The sequence below is a fragment of the Eptatretus burgeri genome, chromosome 4 (genome assembly GCF_056783735.1).
Source record: "Eptatretus burgeri isolate ZD-2024b chromosome 4, Ebu_testis_v1, whole genome shotgun sequence".
In the NCBI taxonomy this organism is placed as follows: domain Eukaryota; kingdom Metazoa; phylum Chordata; class Myxini; order Myxiniformes; family Myxinidae; genus Eptatretus; species Eptatretus burgeri.
Window position 1 is genome coordinate 70,293,711 of NC_140964.1, and position 15,401 is coordinate 70,309,111.

At 41.3% G+C, this 15,401-nt stretch overlaps 1 protein-coding gene across 1 annotated transcript in view; it reads left to right on the top strand.

Moving 5' to 3' along the window:
• Positions 1–15,401, top strand: part of RECK (reversion inducing cysteine rich protein with kazal motifs) — a 198,120-nt gene that overhangs the window by 14,898 nt on the left and 167,821 nt on the right. The window contains exons 2-3 of the mRNA XM_085878594.1: positions 7,375–7,433; positions 9,005–9,079. Coding sequence (XP_085734720.1) covers positions 7,375–7,433; positions 9,005–9,079 — 134 coding nt within the window. The remainder of the gene's footprint in view (positions 1–7,374; positions 7,434–9,004; positions 9,080–15,401) is intronic.

Below are 15,401 nucleotides of genomic sequence, written 5' to 3' on the forward strand. Positions count from 1 at the left end.
CAGTCTTCCATCGATTTGTGGATGAAGGAGTTGTGGGTTTTTCAAATTTCGGGTTCTCATCTGTACAGCACCTATACTGAGTGGATTCAGATCCAGTTCACAGAGTAATACACAACGCAAGTTTTGTTAAGTTGCAGCAGTCATGATCTTTCCAAATTCTTACAATTTTGAGCAGTCTCTCAAACTACGACTTATACTACTACTACTACCATCCCCAATTATTCCCACTTTCTCGTGGGGTCAGCCAGGGAATACTTTTGGTCCAAGCCTTTCACGAACCATCTGGTCTGGCCTGATATTCGATTGAAGGTGACTGGCGCAGGTATTTGTAATATTTGTTCAGGGTGCCAGCGATAACATGTCTATGCTTTGCAAAATACATTGTGTGGAACTTTAATGTCACCAACTAATGCAATCGAATGGGTCAACAGTCCCTCAATATTTTGCACTGTTTCAGTTGAGGTTTTCTCCTTTTTGGATTAATCTTTTACTTTTAGTGGTTCATCTATTCATTACCTCCACCACCGACGGTGGACGGAGGTTGTGTTTTCACCCCTGTCCGTCTGTGAGCAGGATTATCTCAAAACGTTATGGACGGATTCGGCCGAAATTGGATGGGGTTGGGTGTGTGTCAAGGACTAATTGATTCGATTTTGTTGAAGATCCTGATTCGGATACTACTATTTCTTAAGTGATTCTTCACCATTCAGAGTTTGGGCTAAAAACGATACACTGTATAGTGCGATATATCAAAACATTATGGATGGATTTGGAGTGGGTGTGTGACAAAGATGAATTGATTTGATTTTGGTGAAGATCCGGATCTGAGAATTAATTTTTTTTTTAAGTGATTCTTCACCATTGCGAGATGGCGCCAAAAACGATATATCGCATAATATCTCAAAAAAGTTATGGATAGACTAAATGACAAAACATGGTGGATGAGTTGGATTGGTGAGAAGAACACATCAATTCGATTTTGGTTCAGGTGCGGATCCAGATCCGGCCTATAAAGTGGGATACAAAGTGTAAACTGTTCAGCCTAGTGGATGCATGCACTCTACCAAGTGCCATTCTAGTTATGTTAATGATACGCCGACAATGTAAAATGTTTCTTTTATTTATTTGTTTTTTGCTGTTCTTTTTTCTCCATTATTTCAACTTCTCTTCTTTTTCTCCTGTTTTTACTTGTTTTCTCAATTATTTTATATTTAACCTCCGCCATCGAAGATGGATGGAGGTTACTGTTTTCACCCCTTTCTGTTTGTTTGTTTGTTTGTTTGTGAACAGTATTACGGAAAAACTCCTCGATGGATTTCGACGAAACTTGGTGGCGGGGGGGGGGGTAGGTCTGGTCCAAGGATCATGCCATTAGATTTTGGACTTGGTCCAAAATCCAATATGGATACTATGGCGGCCATTTTGAAAAAATATTTGAATTTTTTTTTTTTTTGCATTTCTACATGTTTTAAGTGATTTCCAACATCCCCCCCCCTCCCAAAAAAAAAATTGTTAGAGAAAAAATTTTTTAGCAACTTTTTTTTCAACAAAATTTTGATTTCTTTTTCTTGCATTTCTACACGTTTTAAGTGATTTCCAACCCCCCCCCCCAAAAAAAAAATTGTTAGAGAAAAAAAAAATTTGCAATTTTTTTTCAACAAAATTTCAATTTTTTTTTTTGCATTTCTACATGTTATAAGTGATTTCCAACAAAAAACATGCCAGAATTATAATTGCGGCTGATTTTGGAACTTCAGGTGGATATACCCACGTAAAATCAATTTCTGTCTCAAGGAATCTAGTTATGACGAATGAATTGAGTATGTAAAAGTTAAAAGTAAAAGGGAAAGTTGCAAACTATAACTCTGTGAGCACTGTTGACATCAAATTGAATGAATAGGATATCAGGTTCACTTGAGTGACCCAGCAGTATTGGCGGCGGAGGTTTTGCACTCCACTGAGTGCTCCCCCTCTAGTTATACTTTGTTTCACTCTTTTGTCTTTGCCAGTTGGCCATTTTTGTGTTTACAGTCACCCCCCCACCCCTCTCTGCTCCCCCTCCTTCCCCACCACCAATTCCACTCATGGTGATGTCGAACTTCAGGTCAGGGGTTTGTCTGATGTGCTTCATATTTAGCAATTTTTTCATGCTGGGTAATCTTTCAAGACAAAAACATCTGTTAATTGTATGACCATGCATTTTGTGTTAAAGCGAAAGTGCATGTGTTTTTATTTTATTTGTCCGACTGTGAATTTATTGCCCCAAGGACCAGCACTTGGGGGCTTGTTGTATGGCTGTGCATTTTGGCACTAGAGCTAAAGTTCATACCGTGTATGAATTTGACAAGCTTTGTATTGACCATGCTCTTTGATCTTAATGGCCACATGCTTTGATTTGTCTGAAAGTTTGGATTTTCTTTGTTATATTTTTGTGGTTGAAGAAGCCTTGCCGTGCAAACACTTGGCATTATACATCTTGTCGGGATGTCCTTTAACCACCACCCGAAAACAGTATTTTGAAGCCGTAAACATAAGATATTTTGATATGTAAATGCGAAATGCTCAAAATATTTTCTGAATGAGATATTAGTTGTTGCACTATTACATTTTCTTTCACTTTCATCATTTTAAATCCCAACACTTATTTCATTTTTTTGTCATTTCATCTTTTTCAATCAACTCATCATTATAATAATCACGTACCATGCTCTATTCCCACCCTCGGTTCTGCCGAAGGAATTTCTTGGCTTGAGTTACAATTCTAGACTGACGTAGGAAGCCAGGGCAGTAATTTGGTATTTGACCAGGGTGCCGGCGATAGCTCACCGACTCTTCTAGAAGGACACCGGAACTTTGACATCCACCAAGTGACGCTGGCAAGCAGGACACCCAGTTTCACATCCATCCGAGGGACGGCACATCCATTAATGAATCACCCTGCTTGTGAAACACCAGGATGACAGTTTGTAGTTGGGTGGAGATTTGAACCCACACCAGACAGTTTTGAGGGATGTGTACATACCACGAGGCCATTTTGCCATCCCTAGTATCATTTGTTGGACGTTAAAGATTCCGTGGTGTCCTTTGGGAGAGTAGACGAGTTATCGCCAGCACCATAAACAAGTTTCAAAGTGGATCAGTGGCACAGCTTTTCATGAAATTACTCAAATGTAAGGCCCGTCTCTTCCAGAGAATATCAATAAAAATTAACTTTCACCGCTTAACAAGCTCAAATGAGCTAAGATCCTCATCCTCTTAATGATGACGTCATAAAAATGAATATGACGTCATTGTGATGTATCAGGTTTGCGATAAATTATCTGTGCTAATGCCCGGCTTGATTCCCGCAAACAAAATTCAAACAGCTTGCCAAGTTTCGGAGATAATGGTATTGGCGATTTCCATTAGTGGCGATATTATGACATCAACTTTTTTTCTCGGAAGAATTTCCAAAATTGGAGATGGTTACTGTCTGCGCAGGGTATTTTTACATATTTTTGCCAAGTTTCAGGAAGTTTTGATGAAAACTGTAGGCTGTGAAACAAAAAAGTCCACAACAAGAAGATGAAGAACAACAGCGTGAGTAAGACTTAGAGATAGATCCTCCAGGAGGATCTAAAAATCGTGTGAATAAATTATTGAATATCAGCTGCTTTTTTTTGTTTATATCCTTTTCTCACCTGTGTGGCGAGTCGAGCGACCTGCTTTGTGATGCTTTCAAAGGCGGTGTATCGTCGGAAATGCTGTTTGATAGTGCGACATGAGTCGAATGGAAATGTTGAAAAAGAAAAAACAAAAGTATTGAATAAAGCTAGCATTAAATCAACATGGTAAACGGGATTTAATGAGACTCACCATGATTATAAGTGAAAAATAAGATAAAGGAGGAAGAGTTTATGTTTTAATGTAAATTGAAACCAGCACATCTATCCTCAGTCCTCACCTTATTCAACTATATCATACTGTTTGTAGATTGGGCTTGATTAGTGGTATTCCCGATAGGACAATTCTTGACGGCCGGATGGACGCATGCAGGCATGCCGGATGGACGCATGCAGGCATGCTGAAACCGATCTCCTTTTATAGATAGATGCTAATTTGCAGCAGCGTGCTGTATACGGGCGACAATGACAAATTGTGTATGTATCTACTCTTCTGTAGTGGTGTCATTTAATAGTGACGATCAAAAATGGTTCTGAAAAGTACCCAAGGAAGCGCGAGATCTTCACGCAGGGGTTTTGTTGGCGTTTTGAGGACAGGAAAAGCAAGTTCACATGAGACGTCGGTGGCGATCGCCCCGTGAACCCAATTCTATTTCTTATTTTTCTTTTACACTCCTCGTGTATCTCGTACATTTTTGATTTTTACAGTTGGATTTTCTAATTGTGATACATTAAGGGTTAAGATGACTATCCTTAACGTCGTTTGCAATGCTGACTGCTTTGTGTCTGAGGGAATGCTTTGTTTGCCTCTGCAAATTTGTATCAAATGTGTCTGACCTATCCCTGAGCTGTTTGCCGGTCAATGTATGTCTGATTAACCTTCTTCATCTTTGAGGGACCGTTTCTTTTAGTGTTCTTTATGGATGTCAGATTTCAAGAAATTGTTACTCCACTTTTTTGAAGTGAAGATATGTTTATTTGGACAAATATTTTACGACGCCGATGAGGGGGCTTGAAAATATAGTCGGGTATTTGTTATTTTTGGAGATCATCAGCTGCTGTAATTCTATTTGTTCTGTCTGATTTCAAATGCAATAAAATGTTTCTTATTCCATCAAAAAGGATGTGGATACTAAAAGATTTGAGTGAGTCAGAGCGAGAAGTGACCACTCATTGTCCTATCAATGCCTGGAGTGAGAATGTTCTGAAAAAGCCAGGGCCGTGGATCCACGTACTGGATGCGGTTCACCTCGTACATGACGTGACCTGCCATGGCATGGGTTTCCTGCCAATCTAGGGGTGGGAATTCTGCCATGGTGATGGGCCTTTGACCCAGGGAGAGCACAGACCTCTATTGACCTTCTTGTTCTGTGGGCCAATGGCAACCATTTAGAGCACTCCTGTCATTTACAAACAATGGTTCCTATGTGGTCAATAACACACAGAAGTTAAGGGAGCTTCATTCCAAGAAAGCTTTCTGAAACACATGATGACCAAACACCAACACTCAAAAGTCGAAAAAAAAATGGGTGTTATTGTACTATGAATGGAAGTGCATTTCCTCCATGTTCCTCAAAGCACGTCAGATGGCAAATTGAAATGTTATTATATAGGAATGATAAATTAATCTTCTGCATTTTAATGCAGTTCTGTTTTTCCTTCAAAGTGTGGTGCGACAGGATTGCTCAGCAGTCTTCTCTGAATTATGTTGTCCTGGGTTTGAATTTTGGCAGACCTTCTTAACCGTACAAAACCGCTCTCTTGTGCGATGGCATTCGAGAACATACTGTCCATCGTGGGGGATGTTTGGCTGACTGCATCGAAATAAGACCATATTTTCCTTTGAAACTATATTGTGATGTGTATGTTGGTACCATGATGGCCTCGGGTATGCACACTCACCTCTAAGCTGTCTAGTCTGGGTTTGAATCTCGACCCAGCTTTAAACTGTCATCCTGGTGTTTCACAGGCATGATGATTCATCAATGTGTGTGCCGTCCCTCGGATGGACGTTAAACTGGGCTTCCCGTCTGCTGGCATTAGTTGGTGGACACTAAAGATCCCATTACTCTGTCAGTGTCTTTCACGAAGAGTAGGCAAGCTATCACCGGCACCTTGAACAAATTACTAATTCCTGGCTTAACTACTTTTTCGCTGTGTAAACAAATTATTGGTAATGGCAAACCACACAGTATAATGCTTGCCAATAAACTGCTTTGGACACACCAACGCTCTGTAACGGATCAGATCAGAATCATAATAACATGTCGACATACCATACATGTTCAGTAATATATTGAGTTGTACAAATAATTATGATAATAATCTTCTTACTATAATTCACCGTCTGTCTGTTCCCAGGTACCGCAAAAATCGCTGAACCGATCGCAACCATTTTTTTGGTGTGTAATCCTGGGACCGCATGGAGTAAAATAGGCATAACATGACCCCATTGACGGCTCCCGTAGGGAGCGGGTGCATCTAGTAATAATCTTACTATAAGTCACCGTCTGTCCGTCTGTCTGTTCCCAGGTACTGCAAAAACGGCTGAACCGATCGCAACCATTTTTTTGGTGTGTAATCCTGGGACCCCTTGGAGTAAAATAGGCATAAATATAATAACATGACCCCCTTGACGGCTCCCGTAGGGAGCGGGTGCTTCTAGTGATAATAATTAGAGTTCATCGAAAACATTACTCCACATAGTTTTGAGATAAATATTATAATAATAATAATAATAATAATAATAATAATAATACAACGAGAGGAAAAAATATTATACAACAAGAACATGGGCGGGGTCTATGAGTGGCAAGTTTGATTGGTCGTGATGACATAAAATTCTGGAACATTTTGTCCAAGTCCTGCTCAATGGAAGGGTTTTGAAAGTGGCAAAAAGGCGATTCGTGTTCTGCAGTGTTCAAGTATGTAATCCGATTGAAATAAAATCAGTATTTTAAAGGTTGTAGAAAAAGAAAATTCCGGAAGTTTGTCACTGTTGACGCAGTGTCTTTCACACCACCTTATTTACACACGTTGCATCAGTTATTCCTGCCTGTTGTTTGTGTTCTTTGTGACATCCTTCAAACAGTTTCCTGTTTGGAATGATTTATAATGTTGTTTAACTGCCAGACAGGCAGACAGACTCAAAGTACTGCTTAACTTCAGGTTCGTTTTCTGATTTGTGTTCAAAATATAACACCACGAAAACCATTCAATTGAAATTTAGATGTTCCTCGATATATTTCGACGTTCCTCGACAGACAGACAGACAGACAGAGAGAAGTGAACCAATTATTCGCGTGTGCGTGGTAATTAAAAATGCTGGCAGTGATGCCGGACCCCAAACCGCCCATAATAATTGTCATGATAGAGTACCATACATCGTTCAATTTGCAATCGACGTAGCTCCCGCATTTTCCCCTCCAGCGCAAACTGCAGCAATTAAGGATTTTTTTTGAAATTGTAGAATTGTCAACAGTGATTGCAGAAGTTATGGTGGAGATTGTGGCCCCTCCCTCGTATCTTTCAAGTGTGCTGTTCTTCGTCATTTCATGCTTTCTCCCCTACCCACCTCTGCTCTCGCTGACCTGCTCCCTCCCACTTTCAACTTTGTCGAATCACTACATTTTTGCTGGGTTGTTTTTCACGTTTTGTGAATATTTTTTTGTGATGTTCCCTTACCTTCTCAATATTTGCAATTTGCAATCAGATGCAGTGTGCTGCGACCAGGCACGAGATTTTCCCACTTGCAGAGAGGCCTGTGAGCAGGTGAGTGATGTGGAACTTCTTTCATTTACAAATTTAACTTTAGTCCCCCCCTCCCCCCAATCCCAACGTTGTGTGCATTTCCAATGAGAACACGATGTAAAGCTTAAAAGTTGATCATCTCAGCTCGGGTGACACTGCTCCACAACAACATGTAGCAATCCTAGCATTTTTGGCCAAGATTATGTCAAGTGGAGCATGATGTGGCAGGGGAAAATGCTTTTAGGACACTTTGACCTGCTTTTTTAAGCAATTCATTCATTTTCTATCTGGGAATAAAATGCTAATAAATTCAGCTGAGACAAATCTCACCCTCTATAACGAGAAAAAACAAACCAAAGGATTTAAATTACTCGTAAATCCCCCCAGGAGCCAATATCATGCACATTGTGAAATATCGTGCATACAATGCCGTGTGTACAGCCATTTCCCCAGGCCTTTGCACCCCCCCCCCCGTCCATTATAAAAATTGTAGTTGTGCACCTCCTTCCCTTTTATTACAATTCTGGTTTCATACCCCCATCCCCTTTTATGCGGGGCGTAGTGGCGTGCGCCTGTAATCCGGCTACTCGGAGGCTTTGGTTGGAGGATCGCTTGAGGACGGGAGCCCTGCACTGGGCTGCGCTATGAGAGGGTGTAGGGCAGCCCGGAATCATGGTGAAACCCAATCCTTATCCCTGTGTCATAAGAGGCGACCAGGGTTGCGTCAGGAAGGGCATCCGGCGTAAAACTTGTGCCAAGTCAGTATGCGGATCATAACAGATGATACGCTGTGGCGACCCCTAACGGGAGCAGCCGAAAGATGAACACACACCCCCATCCCCTTTTATAAAAAAAATTACTGGTTGCACCACTCCTCACACCCCCCACCCCATCTCTCCTTTATACTGTATTCATATTTGACCTGGATTAATATGCATACATTACTCTACCTTTTGTCGAGGTCATCTCCCCCAACCTAAGTGATGAAGGGGAAAATTTTAATTGTGCCAATGACCAGCTCATAGGTACCCCAAGCACGTATGCAAAAATTTATTGGAGATAGGCCAAGCGTTTTTGTTTCTATATTGTATGTACAGTACATACATACATACATACATACATATACATACATATGTATGTAGGATTAACATATTTAGTGTGATATAATTGAAGATGATTCCGATGATTATCAAGTGAATGGCATATTTTAGTCCACTCTGTGCAATGCATTTACCGTTGGTCCAAAAATAAAAAATTGCAGACAAATTGTACGCTGAGACGACGACGCGGATGAGGATGAGGATAAGGATGAGGTTTGATTGCTTGAGAACCTGGTGCACATTTTAACCTGAATGACGCTTTGGATAATTTTCACAGTATTGTCGTATAACTTGCAAAATGACATCGTCACTTATTTTATCGAGTAAAAATTGTTATTTCCATTTCCCCAAAAATAAATTTTGTTTGTTTCGGAGACATCAAATGTATCATCGATGCCTACTGTATTATTCATTCAATAAAAATAGAAATGCCATCAGTGTTCACTTAAGATCAATGTGACATCCCAACCATGCACCCACCCGAACCCACAGCTTACGTCAGCCAAGAGCGAGTCTCGATTGAAGCATCTCTTCCACAAGCTACCAATCTACTGTGTGGATTCCTTGGTGGGTTCTGCTACTGACGTTTCGTATTTGCAGTTATACCTACCTTATGTGCTGTAATCATTCCATATGTTGTTACTTATCACTGGAATCAATCTTCGTTATTCAATTATTTGCAGAATGAGGAAGTTTATCGTAGCGTTACCTGGCGCAGCAGATACTCTCGTGTATGACAAACGATATTACTGCTGGAAGTTGGTGCTGATATGGAAGGTCGATTGTCGTATCAAACATGTAGAATATTATCTCTTCCCTTTATGGAACAAATAGCATTTACAAGCACTGGTTCATCCATTTCGATAATCTGGGATAAATATACACATTTGTGTGTCACGTGATCTGCTGTTTAGCATGTCGTGATTGGTTTACCACCCACTCATTTAGCCCTTAGTGTGTGTGTGTGTGTGTGTGTGTGTGTGTGTGTGTGTGTGTGTGTGTGTGTGTGTGTGTGTGTGTGTGTGTGTGTGTGTGTGTGTGTGTGTGTGTCTGACCACAAACTCAATAACGATCCTGTGGAGCACACTCATAATATGAAATTGGTGAAACAAGTCAAAACATGGGTTAAAATAGACAGGCTTACCTTTACAAATGCTCATATGAATTATATATATCACAATAATTATTCACATTAAGTCAATCTGAAGTGTATAACAATACAATGCGCAAATACAAGAAAGAAAATCAGACAAAGTAAAAACCTCTTTCAGTCATGTCTGTATCACTTCTCCATTCTTTCCTTTACACAATATATTTTTTGGCTAAGGTACTGAACCAAAGGTACATGCCATGAAATACGACGAGATCATTTATGTCCACGAATTAATGAAAATGAGACAGCCAGCTTAACCTCTTCACTAAGCTAGTACGACGGTGTACTGCTTAATGCAGCACCTCCTGCTGGCACAGCTCCTAGAATGGTGCGTTTCACTGTAGCATCAGACTCTTGTTAATTTATCGAATGAAGAACTTGCTCCCCACCATACTATTTGAGTTCCATTGCTGGTTATTTGAATTCTGCCTGCCAAATGCTGCACTCCCACACCAGTTCTATTGACCATCAGATTGTGATGGCAAACTGCTTGATTTGTTCCTGCGAACACAACACTCATTGTCTGTCACACCTAAAGATTCTGAAACCATGTATTCTTGAAGGCCGTATATTGACTGTGGGGTCTTCACTGCTGCCTCAGGTCTCATTGTGATGATGAGTTCCAGGTGCGGTGGAATGTGCGGTGTGCACGACAATCTTGGCTGGTTTCCTCAAATTGTGCGGAGGTACACGGCACCTGGAACCAGCTATTCAACACAAAACTAAAACACTGTGATCTCGCAGTGTATTTCTGGACTACTGCTTCATAATGTTTTTATGCAAGCAATGCCATCCATTTTTCTGTCCTCATTGCTGAAACCATCTTCAGCTCTTCTTCCTTGTGTATTCCATTTTCATAATTGCTCATTTCAATGCTACCTTTAACAATAATAATAAGGATTATTATCTTCCTCATAATTATCATCTTCCTCACAATCATCCCATCTCAAATTTGTTGCCGTAGCAGTCACTGAGCAGAGAGCACTCTGTGTGGTTTGCCATTCCCTTTAGCAGCTGTAGTCAGGGCAGAAATTTGGGATTTGTTCAGGGTGCCGACTAGCAAGAGCTTTGTCTTGCGGAAGACATTGTGGGACCTTCAGCATCCATGAAAAAAAAAATTAGGCACTGAGCTTGACCAGGGATGGATCCATAAATTTCAAGATGGGAGGGAGGGGCTTCACCAGGCCATAGTGTTGAATGGGGGTGGGGGTCAGGGTTTGGGCATCTTTCCCCAGGAAAATTTGAGAAATTGGTTATCGGAAATGGCATTTCCTGCATTCTTTGAAGTTTCATGCAGTTTGTTGCATTCTTCCCTGGCTTGACAGTTCAGCGGATTTGCGATGACTAATGGGCCAAAGTGGCAAACCTGCCCAGCTGATCCTTCCTTTAAAAAAGGCCTGTGCACACCTATCGTGCAAAATGATGGTGTTGACCGACTGTGCCTGTGCACACCCATGCGCTGAAGTTGCGAAACTTAGGGCAGGAGGTCTCCCCACAAAAGACATCAGATGGGATGGAGGAATGTGAATTATTTTATGACTCTTAAATGATGCTATTTTGGAAAAGATGCCACTTGTGTTTCCAAATGAAAATGTCACACATCATGTTGGGATATGGGGAAGTCATGGTGTATGTTCATGCGGGCCAGAGATGCCATCCGATTTTCTCCCATGGAATCTCTTATGTCGGTCTTCAGGCACCGCAGGCAAGGAAATGAGCATTCTGCCTCACAGGAGCTTACAGGGAGGGTGCATCCAAAATGGAGTAGGACTTTGATCGATGGAAATTAATCTCCATATTATACCACATGAAAACAATCCTGCAGACCTACCCTGTTGTTCCTCATCTGCATTTATTTTTCAAGCCAATCCACACACGTCGTACCTAGTTACTCTACGATGATTGCAAGATGCAAAAGACAGCCATTCTTGGTTATACTTCAGCTGAAGGGACCCAAACAATCCGACATCCATAGGTTGTAAGATGTGGGAACAGTGTGGAGGAAGAAGGAACAGCACAATATTGTTTTCCTTGGCCCAGTTGATCAGGTCAATAGCTATGTGGCTTCTGTGACGATCATCTAGCACAAGTATTGTGTCTGAAGCATCCCAATCTTGTACATATTTAATGCAATGGTTCTGCATCTCGTCTCTAAAATCCTGGGGATTTGACCATCCCGTCTGTGTCAGGATTCCATCGGCACCAACAGTTTTCCCTTGCATCAAATCTGGCACCATTCGTTGTCCAAGAAAAACAAAGAAAGGTGGTATCTGATTTTCCATGTGCGTGAACCATTCCAATAATGGAAACAATATTGCATCTTTCAACCATGACAGCTTGTGGTTATTATCCTCTACCTGCAGCAGAATCAGGCAGCTTGTATTCTGTAATGATGCCCTTCACATGTACATTATAGATAAGCCGTGGTTTGTCCTTTCAATTGTATTTGGTTAGAATTTGGTTCCGTTCTTTGAAGTAGTTTGTTTCTGATTCTTCTGATGCACAATGTGCTCTACCTCAGTTAAACGTGATGGTTTTACCACGTGCAGCTCAAAATAAACTTGATGGATTTACCACGTGCAGCTCAAATAAACTTGATGGTTTTACCATGCACAGCTCAGATAAAGTTGATGGTTTTACCATGTGCAGCTCAGATAAATTTGATGGTTTTACCATGCACAGTTCAGATAAAGTTGATGGTTTTACCATGCACAGTTCAGATAAACTTGATGGTTTTACCACGCACAGCTCAGACAATCTTGATGGTTTTACCATGTGCAGCTCAGATAAACTTGATCGTTTTACCACACGCAGCTCAGACAATCATGATGGTTTTACCATGTGCAGCTCAGATAAACTTTATCGTTTTACCACGCATAGCTCAGATAAACATGATTGTTTTACCACGCACAGCTCAGATAAACTTGATGGTTTTACCATGTGCAGCTCAGATAAACTTGATGGTTTTACCACACATAGCTCAGATAAGCCTGATGGTTTTACCATGCACAGCTTAGATAAACTAAATGGTTTTAATATGCGTAGCTCAGATAAACTTGATGGTTTTACCATGCACAGCTCAGATAAACTTGATGGATTTACCACACGCAGCTCAGACAATCTTGATGGTTTTACCATGTGCAGCTCAGATAAACTTTATCGTTTTACCACACATAGCTCAGATAAACTTGATGGTTTTACCACGCACAGCTCAGATAAACTTGATGGTTTTACCACGCATAGCTCAGATAAACTTGATGGTTTTACCACGCATAGCTCAGATAAACTTGATGGTTTTACCACACATAGCTCAGATAAACTTGATGGTTTTACCACGCACAGCTCAGATAAACTTGATGGTTTTACCACGCATAGCTCAGATAAACTTGATGGTTTTACCACGCATAGCTCAGATAAACTTGATGGTTTTACCATGTGCAGCTCAGATAAACTTGATTGTTTTACCACGCATAGCTCAGATAAACTTGATGGTTTTACCACACACAGCTCAGATAAACTTGATGGTTTTACCCGCATAGCTCAGATAACCTTTATGGTTTTACCATTCACAGCTCAGATAAAGTTGATGGTTTTACCACACATAGCTCAGATAAAGTTGATGGTTTTACCATGTGCAGCTCAGATAAAGTTGATGGTTTTACCATGTGCAGCTCAGATTAACTTGATGGTTTTACCACACATAGCTCAGATAAAGTTGATGGTTTTACCATGCACAGCTCAGATAAACTTGATGGTTTTACCATGCACAGCTCAGACAATCTTGATGGTTTTACTACTCGGAGCTCAGGCCATCTGTCAATGAAGTTGTCGAACTACTGCATGGCACGTGTCATCTTTCCGGCACTTCCCAAGGTGAACAGCGTAATCTGTAGCCATGGTCAACACCTCAATCCTTGCGTAGCCATACCCTACTGCAGCAACGTGCCTGTTTCAAGGATGGGGTAAGCTAAAAACACAAATAAAAACGGTTACATTAAACTCAAGTTTATTATATATGTGGCACTTTTGGGTTTCCATAGATTTAAAATTATCACAAAGTCGAGTCCCCTTGTTTTGCTAGTCTTAGTAACGGATCCTCACTCTCGATACGCAAATGAGCGTCCTTGGTAACATGAAATATCAGATGGAGTTTTCATGTTTTACAAGTAAGAAAAATAGGCAACAGTAAAAAAAAAAAAAGATTGTATTTTCATTATTTGTATAAAATTAACATATTTTACCTGGGGGTAAACATATTTTATATTTTACCTGGGGGTAAACATATTTTATATTTTACCTGGGCGAGGGGTGTTGATAACGGTGTGCACATATCCTGGTAAATGTCATTATCAACACATCATCCCCTGTCGAGCGCCTTTGTGGACTCGTTCACCCTATAGTTTGGAGTGACTGATAGTACTTGCAGATTACTCACTACAACCTGACGCAGTGTACGCACCCGCATCACCCTCAACAACAATGTGGTGGGCCCTTGTTACGACCCAGCCCTCAGGTCCAGGGCTCAGGGTACTGTCTATTGTTCTGGAGGTCCTATTCGACATGCTCGGAGAACCAATACATACCCCGTGTGCAAGCGCGCTGTATCAGCAGCAGATGTGACTGAGCAAAGTTGACATCCTAATGCTGATGCCAATTCACCCCCCTCCCCACTCTTCAACACATATTATCGTATGTAAATCCAATAATGCAAAATGCAATACAAGAGGAACAAATGCAAATGTTTTACTCAGGATAAAGAAGCATAGGGTATACCATGAAGCAATGAATGAACCTTGTTACAAAAAAAAAGAATATAATAAAATATATGTAGTGGTAATAAATTTGAAATTGGAGGACGGACAGGTGCCAAGACAAAATGGACAAGACAATTCCACGGCCCACCAGGTATCCCCAGCTAATCTCAAGGAGGGGTGGTGGAGCAAAATAACAAAAGAATATTTGCCAAGATATAAAGAAAATAATTGGTAAAGGAGAAAAGTGGGGGGCTGGGGGGGGGGGAAATAAGAATTCAGGCCTGTTTGAGTTGACGTTCAAGCGGCCTCATCCCAGCCACAGGCCACAAGGATGACACTTCACTACCACCTTTCCCTCTCTCTGGAAGGGTTCTCAAACTTTGCCAACCAACGAACCGGAGCAATTCCTGCAACACCTTGAAACCACACGTTGCTTCAGGTCGGTTCAGGTGACACTCAGGAGGAGGTCGTGAGTCGTGAAGATAGCCTGGCCGCCAAATATTGTGTTTCCCCCTTCCACTTGGTCCTGCCAAATTAGTAACTGTCTGTTCCACCCCCTGGGTCATGCCCTTGTGGGATACAGGTATTCAGTGTGTGAGTTATTGCTCTCTTCCCCAGTTTATTTTGGCCTAATTGGACCCACTCAGGGAGGGAGTCCCCCTTGTATTCCCTAAGCCTGCTTCAGTGTGGGACACGTGGTGCAACTCGTGGTCCTTGCCACACCCGATAGATAACGTCACTTTCTTGCTTCACCGCAAGACAAGGATTCTGCTAACGACCAGCAAACTTGCGACAGAGTCCTCTCTTCCATCCCATGTTGTTTACCCACACCATGAATCCGGCCTTGAATTGCTTCTCCCACGCTTGTGTGTTGTATGTAGTTGAGTCAAATTGAGGTGCCCAATGGGACGAAGTGCGTTGTGTGGATATCATAGTAAGGTGTGATTATATCTCTATCTTCATTCCAACTTTTTTCCTCTTA